The following is a 10,086-nucleotide window of genomic DNA, read 5'->3' as shown; positions in this document are numbered from 1 at the left end:
GACCACCAAATCGCAGAATACCCTTTTAAAATGGCACTTTTCTCAATGCCATTACTTTATGCAAGATCAGCTGCACAGTTCCTCCTCATTATGGAATCTCAGTCTATGTATCTGACTGACCAATATGTTTTTCCCCAAAATTAATACACAGATTTGGTTCACTGGATTACAGAAGAGATAATCCATGCATATCCATTCATCACATAATCGCAATCCACGCGTAATGTTAATCACAATGCTCTTCTGTATTCTCATTTCATCAACGTTTACAAATGTGTACACTCCCTTCCTCATTTGCAAATATATAAATTTTATTGTGAAAAATTAGTTTAATATCGTGTGGGCAATGAGCGATGGTCGAGACGGTTCGTCAACAATGCTGCATCTGACAAAATATAGTTATTGAATTTTTAAATTATGATTAGATTCATATTTCATAAATACATTATAGTAGAACATCTGTTCATATTTCAATAATGTAAACAATGTAAGATCATTATTAGTAAACTTATTTGTCGAATAAAGACTAACTAAAACAAAGATTTTCACGATAATAGCGAATTTCTCATTGAAGCTCAACTAAGCAATGCATGATCGCTTCACTGATAGAAACTTTATTACAAATTATTCGTCGTGTATATAACTGACTGTCGATCAGTCATCAGGATTTTATTGCCCGAGCAGTAATTATAGTTGTAGTCTCTCTCTCAAGAAGCTTCTTGGTTCCAGAGTCTTGAGGACGTCCACAGCCAGAAGGTGAGAGTATTAATGTGCGGCGGACAAGCATGGGTACAGTCAGTCATAACAACTATAGGTGGGGTGAAATGGAGTTTAACGTCGTACCTAAGAATTTCGCTCATATGACGACGTGCATGCGTGTGTGTGACTAGCCCAGCTGGTTTTATAGTGCTAGCTCACTGAGATACCATACCGCAGTTAAGCATGAATAACCCACTCAGACACATTATACTGACTCCGAGTCGACCAGTCCTTGTTGTACCCATTAATGCCGAGCAGGCAGAGACCAACAAATGCCACATTTTAACGTATGTTGGTATGACGCGGCCGGGTATCGAACCCGCGACCTTCCGCTCTCCTGGTGGACGCTCTAACCACTACACCACTGAGGCGGTGCATAACGACAATAAGCAGGACAAAATTTCAGTTGCTTTGAAAGTTTGTAGGGAGATTGTTATTATGGCTTTACGTGCTAGTTCGTGAATTGAATTTGAATATATTAGTTCACATTGTAATTGTCTTTGGTTTGGATCTGGATTTCTATTCTTAATACTCTTGATCTTGATTTGGATCAAATTATGTCGATTCAGAATACTCTTGACACCATACAATGGAAACATTTAGACACCTTTTCTGGTACATTCGTTATAATTCACAGTGCAGTCGTGATGTTGCAGTACAGTAAGTCATGAAACATAACCAGCTGACAAACATCTCTTAAGAAACAAATATATACAGATGATAATTTTTGAAATTCTTCAGCAGTCACTAAGCACACGGCGCGAGAAAAGTAGTACCGACTGTAAAGTGTCGATTCCCAAATTAGAACTAAAGTATTGACCGAGAATCAGATGGTCAAAGAACTAGATGTGAATCCAAGAAACAACAAAGAAATATCATTTGATTTACAAATGTATTCTAATATCAAGCAAGTCCACAAATCAATACAAAGGTTTCATTTTGGCAGTACAAATTCAAAGGTAATATAATACAAGAACAGTGATTACAGCTTACAGCAATAAAATACAATGATATTCACCTTTCAGCAAGAATAATACAACTTGCAAAATAGGTATAATGATCATCACATACAATGCTGGTCTTCTGGAAACTTGAGATGTCATCTGAGATGTGAGGGAAGAGTTATCTTCTCTTTTGTACCAACGAAAAAGATGCTAAGGCTGATGATTCTGGACTAAGCTCCTTGTAGCACTTTCCAGATTTCTCTGTCTAAATCTAGTACAAGTCTAAATATAACACACCACTGCCAGTATCATTACAATGTACTACACAATGAATAACACTGCCACATGACAACTCCTAGTTTCAGTGTACCGCGAAGAATGGGATTTATGGCAATGTACGGAGTCCTGCTCTCTATAATGCTGTGGGCAAGCGTGCAGTGCGGCAAAGACGACAAGCTGTACTTTATTGAGATATCTTTTCCTCCGATGCTCGGCAGAAATGAAGCAGATGATATATACGCCATGAAGCAACTCCTCTACAATACCCCTGGAGTGAAGTCCACATATGCACTCAAGGTAAACGTGGTCATTTGTTCAAATATGAATGTTGAACTCTTCTTCTTTGTGAAGATAAATATTCGATGTCTCAGTACACTATCCAACTAAGAGGAACAAGAGTTCTTTTTGCAATGAGGGAAGGCTGGGTATCCCAGAGGTTGGGCGCAGTGTGTAAGCCCATTTCTGGTGTCCCCTGCAATGCTATTGCTGGAATATTGCTAGAAACGGCGTAAAACCATACTCACTCTTTTGAAAAGAACCTCCTCACAGCTTCTAAGGGTCCAGCAGTTATTATTGATAACAGTAACTGTTGTTAGAGAAATAGAGAATCTTACCCAAGTGTCTACTGATATCAATTATATCAACGCGACTTGATAACATTATAAATATCCGAGGCTTGCTGAAGATATTTTTACTTTTATCAACGAGTGTTGATATATTTGATATCAGACAACACGAGGGTGAGATTCTATTTATCATACAAAATCACTCTTCATTAGTTTTTAAAGAAAAATGTACACCTCTGAACACGGTACTGCCATTAGACTTGCAGCGCAGCGATGTCATAGCTTGTGACGTCATCAAGTTCATGACGTCATAGCATTGTCAGGGATATTGCTGGAATATTGCCAAAAACGGCGTACAACTAAACTCACACATTCACTCCCTTGGACGCGACAGGAGCCTATGAACGTGGGTTCGAATCCCAGATTCTTCCTGATTATGTTCCTTGGTATGTCGGCTCCATACCAGTGGTCCTGGTTTTCACCGAAATGGTAACAATTAAAGACACCCCGAATAAATTCTCCAGAAGATAAGAGGGAGGATTTCAACTTTCGAATAGTAATCTTTCACTATATGTCAAGCAATCTTCCACCAGTTCCAGAAGCTCAAGCAGTTTTACGTGACTCTTTCTCCAAAACTGTTTGATCACTGAGACAACATTCATATGAAGCCCTTTTCTGGTATCCCCCGTCGTGATTTAGCTGGAATATTGCTGAAAAGCGGCGTAAAAACATACTCACTCACCAGCCAGGAAGAGGTGTATTATTCCTTCTGTTTGATGATCAATAGAGTAATATCGATGTCTATTCCTTCTGTTTGATGAACACTAGAGTAATATCGATGTCTTTTCTGATTAATTTCAGGAACTTGGTAACCCCATCGTAGTTGCTGGTAAGTTTACAGGGCCATTCAGAAGGTAAATGATGTTGCTTTCATCACGAATGGTTTCTCACATATGTCAGCTGTCAACGAACAATATATCACCTCCTCTTTCACGACGATAAGGTGTAACAAACCCCCTGTTTGTTTGTTTGTTTGTTTGCTTGTTTGTTGCTTTACGTCGCACTTAGCAATATTTCGATAAATAATCGAGTCTGGGCCAGACAATATGGTAATCAATATCATGTGTCAACCAGGTCAGCGAGTCTGACCACCCGATCCCGTTAGTCGCCTCTCACGGGTTACTGAAGACCAATTTTAACCCGGATCTTCACGGGTGAATCGCACTGTTGACTATAGATAGAAGATATATTTGGATACCATATGGATCTACTCTGTTACATCGTTGCACCATGTTACTGTATTTATGATACTAGGGTTCACTGGGGCGATGAGGTACTCGGTAGGCTAGAGGTTAAAGCGTTCGCTCGTCACGCCGAAGACCCGTGTTCGATTCCCACACCGTTACAATATGTCAAACCATTTCTGGTGTCCCTTGCCGTGATAATGCTGGAGTAATACTGAAAGCAGTGTAAAACCATACTCACTCACTCACTCACCCGAGACCCACTCACTCACTCACTCACTGGGGTCTACTTGAAAAAGGGTCCATGATGGTTCCATAAGTCTCTTAAACCAAGTCTTGTCAAACATTTACCGTATTGTCAACATTTGTACTTTTAGTTGTGGAGATAGAGAACGACAGTATATGGGCTTCTGTAACTCGCGTCCTGGCTTTGAGAGGTGACAAGTACTCCGCCATTCCTCTCTACCGCTGTGAAGACTTCGCAAGAGCCATGAATGTGACACTCAACCCACAGACACAGGAGTTTGATAATGTGACCCTTTATCTGGCAGATCTAGTCTTCTATGCGGAAGGTAAACAAAGTTTTTACGGCATATTCGATATTGATTCATTTTACGGCACTCTCATGGAGACAATTTATTAGTAATTTATTAGTTATTCCACTGCAACTGATGACATTACTGGATGTCTCTTATGCAAATAAATATCTGATACAATATAAATAATAGAATTATATCAATGGTACAAGAAGCTTTCAAGTGGTACAAACGGTATCAGCATGATCATGAGATTTGAAAACCAAATACGAAAAAGTTCAATGTTAACAGTGGACCCATACTAGACCAATTGGCGGCCATCTTGAAATACAGCAGCCATCTTGTATTTTAGGTGTTTCACAAATATTCTCAATACGCACACTACTCTTGGGAAAGAATTCCCCAGTATTTGTCAATATATTTGCTCAACTATGTCAAGAACCATATATCCAAATTTCATTTATATATTGATTCTAAAAAGTATTTCACCAGCTGGTATATCGCACCTTTTTATTTTAGATTCTCACAGCTTATTAAATACCCTGGAATTCAAGATAATTTTATTGTGTTTTATTCAGGCTGTAGTGATGACTGATTAAGGCTTCAGTAAATTATTAAGTTAAAACAGTGTTACCTTTTAACTCACACACTCACTAGTGCTAACTAGTTTTATTACAAATAGTATATAATTGCATGAGCACACTGTGTATGTAATAGCTCGAAGTGTATAATTGTTCTCCGGTAATGATCTTCACGGGTCAATCGTACTGTTTGACTACAGATTGAGGTTATGACTGAATTTTCATTTCACATGCGTACAGGTTATACTACAGCTGAATACACGGACATCCTGAAGAGTCATCTCCAGACCACCAGCAACTTGTTGCGAGACGGCACAATGATGCACTGCTACAGAGACATGGGCGACGTTCCTATCAGGGTAGGAGGAATACACTCTATCGTTAACTGAGTGTTACGAACAATAGGTATATCGGTCATGTTAGTGGAAAAACAAAAATATATCTCCCACCCAAAAATAATATATCGAAATATAAATAAATATTAAATATAAATAATACCCCTCCCTAAATCCCAACACACACGCACACGCACACACAGACACACACACACACACACGCACAAAGAGAGAGAGAGAGAGCGAGCGAGAGAGAGAGAGAGAGAGAGAGAGAGAGAGAGAGACAGAGTAAGAGAGAGAGAGAGAGAGAGAGAGAGAGAGAGAGAGAGAGAGAGAGAGAGAGAGAGAGAGAGAGAGAGAGAGAGAGAGAGAGAGAGAGAAAGCTCCCATTAAAATGGGCTTTAACAATACTTTATACAATCTACATAAGCCATAAGCCATACAAGCATTGTAGATTGTGACAGGTATTGTAGATTGTAAAAAGTATTATTAAAGCCCATTTGTTTGAATTTAAAAAAAATAGTGTTACAGCCCGTGTTCTCAATTGTATACAGATAATATTGTGATGTTGAAATGTGTACATGAAAACTTGTTTTTGAATGTAACTTTGTGTAGTTATAGATTTGTGTATATGTGGAAACTTGGTCTCGTCGCTATATGACGATGCGACGTTACATTTTAACTCACTCACTCACTCACTCAATAGTCTTCATTGATGTATGACAATATTACTGAGTGCGACGTTAAGCAATCAGCCAACCTACCAACCTTTCTCTGTAAGTCGTGCAATATTCCTCAAACTCCAATAGTTGATGTCTTCATAACACTCACCGACATAGTGACTGCTACCGGAACTGAATCGTTAGATGAAATGAGAGAGAGACTATGTGTCAGATTGCCTTCATTGGAAACCCTATCCCAACCTCAACAAACATAGGCAGAAAATAAAATAAATAAAAAAATAAATGAAGCAGGGCTGCGCTCAAAACTCACCTCCTTTCATAACGATCCTGTAATGATCCAAAGGAAGAACCATGTTAATTTTATGAGAGTTAATATTTTTTTTGGTCTGATGTCATACTGTGTGAAAAAGACAATTTTGGTATGATAAAACACAAGCATGTATGAACAACTCTGCATACAATTTCAAGGACTTACTTTCTTCTTTCCAGATGTTTCACTTCACAGAAGCCAACCCTTCTGACAATGATCGGTTGCAACAGATAACAAAGACTTCAGAGAGGTTCCACCTGGACGTTCGCTCATACCAACACCTGTACCTCTACCCAAGCGGCTGGCTAGCGATCTAACCACCATCATGCTCCTCCTTGACTTCAGTACAACAGAAACTACGCTGCACTAGTCTCCTTAGTTGTTTTGCATATCAGAGTTCTACAGGATCAGCTTCATTCGTCACTTCTCGCCCCTTTCCATAAATAATAACAAATAATAATTTATAAAGCGCCAGTTTCAAAACGCTTGTGCATGCTCAAAGCGCTAACACATTATTACCCCGGATAACCCAAGCTGCCTGTTAGGCGCTAGAAGATTATGGTCACATGACTTAACCCACCCATTTTCTGCTGGGTGAACATAAGGAACCATTATTCGACTTGTCCTGGAATAACACGAGTGGGTCACGAATGGACTAGCTCCAATTATTAACAATCACTATTCATAACTTTTAAGAAAGCTAGGAAAATATGGTCTGCTGCTAAAAATATCAATTAGGAGAACCAAATAAATATATTTGAAGGCTCCTAGCGTACAATGTTTGGTGTTATATGACACGAATTTATCTTTCTGTGTTTTATTATCTTGTGCAAATGACGTAAAATACAATTTTCAAATTGCATCAAGGCTAGTTATACAGCGGCTGTCATGTATAACCGAAACGAGGATAGCACCACTATCTAGATGCAGTCCTGGGCTTCAACAAAGACTTGCGGTATCTTCTGACTGTCTGACAAATGTTGGAAGTCGCATACAGCATGTGGATGCCATGAAAACCTTTTGTATCGTTGACCTAGCTCGCATAAATCTTTGTCCTTTGCACTTTACTCTTAAATATTTGAGCCACAATACAAAATGCTTTGAACACTTAATTAGATTTCTTTGTGTCATTTATGGGGGACTCCTGGACTTCAATGCACAATTTCTCCACACAGACTCAGGTTGACAAATGTAACCATGGGATTTCGACCAAAAAGGTGATATGTTTACACTGAACATGATGGCAATATGATGACGACACATCCAAGACACACGCATTTCTGATCATTGGAAGACAAGTTTTTATACAGTAAACATTACAGACAGATAGTTTTATTCAATATAAAGGCTACTTACCCCAAATACAATCATTTGTCATTGAATAATTAAAGCGCACATAAGATGAATTTAGGATTTCCAGGTTTTGCTGACACATTTCAAGAAGTTACAGAATGATACTATAATATTTATGTTTCTGTTGTTAACAACATTATTTTTTTTGTTGGTTGTCAAAACATTTGACAAAAATTGAAATAAACTTCATACAATTTACAGACAAACAAAATGTGAATTTCATCTTCAACAGATATTATTTTTGCTTCTACAGAAAATGCAAACTCTTTCTTCAATTGGTATGCCAGTATATCTTCCAGTTTCGACACCTTATCCAACGTTACTACATCTACATTTGGCTACCAGAGATTTAAGGTATGGTGAGATAGGTAATGTTAAGTAAGTTTCTACATTTAGCAATGACGTATAATGTTTATAGGTAAAGGAATCGTAGATACTTTCAACAGAGGTTTGCCATGACTGTTTAAGATTAATACTGTTTAAGGTCACGTGAAAAGGAGAAGTATGCTGGTTATAAACTTTGATACTTTTGATAGAAAATAGAATGAAATTTTGGAACTCACAGTTTTATTAAACTATTATGCTATTTCAGTATAGCGTACCTTTATGGCATTATGATCCGTGAAGATCCGGGTAAGAATCGGTCTTGTCGTAAGGGGCAACTAACGGGATCGGGTGGTCAGGCTCGCTGACTTGGTTCACACAGGTCATCGTATGCCAATTGCGTAGATCGATGCTCATGCTGCTTTTCACTGGATTGTCTGGTCCAGACTCGGTTATTTACAGACCGCCGCCATATTGCTGGACTATTGCTAAGTGCGGCGTTAAACAACCAACAAACACATTTATGGCATCATGGCAAATATAGGGAGCTTGAAGAGAATACATGAAACTTTATGCCAAAAGGCGGAGCTGTAAGTGAATCCATGAGACTTTATGGCAAATACATGTAACTGTACATAGGAAAGACCAGGCTCAACGAATGAAGCAATCTCCATTTGTATAACGCCCCATCAGTTCAATGATATACTATCCCCAAAAAGAAACACATAGGCGTTTTGTGTTTTAAAAAATCTAGCAATTACCTAAATTGTTCAAACAATTGTCAAAATGTGTAAGAAAAGTGTTGATAACATGATTTTACACCATTTCATAAGTAAAAAAATCGTCTCACAGAAATCACCTTCCAGTTGAAATTGTGCAGCAAACACCATGCACAGTCTGGCTATAAAAATCCAGATTACTTTCGGTAATTGGCGTTCGTTCTAAAGGAGTTTCAAGGTCAAATCACCACGCTACGTCTTGACGCTGCGACACGGAACATCGCCATTGAAAGAATGCACGCTGGAGATTACCAATCTTCTGTTGCCAGGCGTCTGAATGTTAGTCTGAGTCTGAATGATATCGCTGCTTGCAGTTCGTCACAACCAAACTGCAGCCCAAGATCGGTACATCCGGGCACTACATTTGCGTGATCGTACTGCCACGAGTGAGAGCACAGCAGCCAGAGTGCCTGGACTTCGGAGGATATCCGGTCAAACTGTACGGAACAGGTTGAGAGAGATTGGACTGATGGCTAAGAGACACCGAGGTCGGGACCGTGCTACGTCGTCACCATCGCGCTCAATGTCTCCATTATCTAAAATTATCCACATGATTGTACAGACATTTCTTTCTACTAAACTGATGTAAAAATTCATGTACTAAAGTCTATTTGTGGACGAGTTGTACATATTTGAATATACAACATTTTTGGAAATGATTTCTGGCCTATGCGTTCCTTTTTTGGATAGTATACATGGTAACATGCATGAGCGTAACACTAGACACATGTTTATTCAAGGCGTCATTCCGTGAAAGAGGGATGTCTTCCTTGTATATTTACTCAGGTCCGTCATGATCACGCTATGTATGAAAACTTACTTCCTTGTCCTCTCACTTTATTGTTCTGTAGAGTTTATTGATGGCGTGGTCTCTGAATTCATTTATCATTAGGCTGACTGACTGAGTTTGGTTTTACGCCGCTTTTAGCAATATTCCAGCAATATCACGGCGGGGACACCAGAAATGGGCTTCACACATTGTACCCATGTGGGGATTCGAACCCGGGTCTTCGGCGTGACGAGCCAACGCTTTAACCACTAGGCTACCCCACCGCCCCATTTATCATTAGAACACCAGTGCAAAGGAATACCCAGGACCCGTGAAGATCCGGGTAAGAATTGGTCCTTAGCAACCCATGCTTGTTGCAAGAGGCGACTAACACGATCAGGTGGTCACACTCGCTGACTTAGTTGACACATATAATTGTATTCCAATTGCGTATATCGATGCTCACGGTGTTGATCACTGGATTGTCAGATCCTGACTCCATTATTGGGATACGATGATATGTGTCAACTAAATCAACGAGCCTAAGCACCCGATCTAGTTAGTCGCCTCTAGCATGGGTCGATAAAAACAATTCTAACCCGGATCTTCACGGGTCCTGTGCAT

General features: G+C 39.3%; 1 protein-coding gene across 1 annotated transcript; it reads left to right on the top strand.

The window, feature by feature from the left end:
- Positions 1-655: 655 nt before the first annotated feature.
- LOC124271640 lies at positions 656-7,349 on the top strand. Its single transcript, XM_046706793.1, has 6 exons — positions 656-756; positions 2,063-2,279; positions 3,410-3,437; positions 4,170-4,364; positions 5,150-5,268; positions 6,417-7,349. Exons 2-6 carry the CDS (start codon positions 2,082-2,084, stop codon positions 6,552-6,554), a joined length of 678 nt encoding a protein of 225 aa, XP_046562749.1. The 5' UTR covers positions 656-756; positions 2,063-2,081; the 3' UTR covers positions 6,555-7,349.
- Positions 7,350-10,086: the final 2,737 nt, after the last annotated feature.

The sequence above is a fragment of the Haliotis rubra genome, unplaced genomic scaffold (genome assembly GCF_003918875.1).
Source record: "Haliotis rubra isolate DU_JTF1 unplaced genomic scaffold, ASM391887v1 Scf162, whole genome shotgun sequence".
In the NCBI taxonomy this organism is placed as follows: Eukaryota; Metazoa; Mollusca; class Gastropoda; order Lepetellida; family Haliotidae; genus Haliotis; species Haliotis rubra.
Note: the sequence above shows the minus strand (reverse complement) of the source record. Positions and strands in the feature narration are given on the sequence as shown.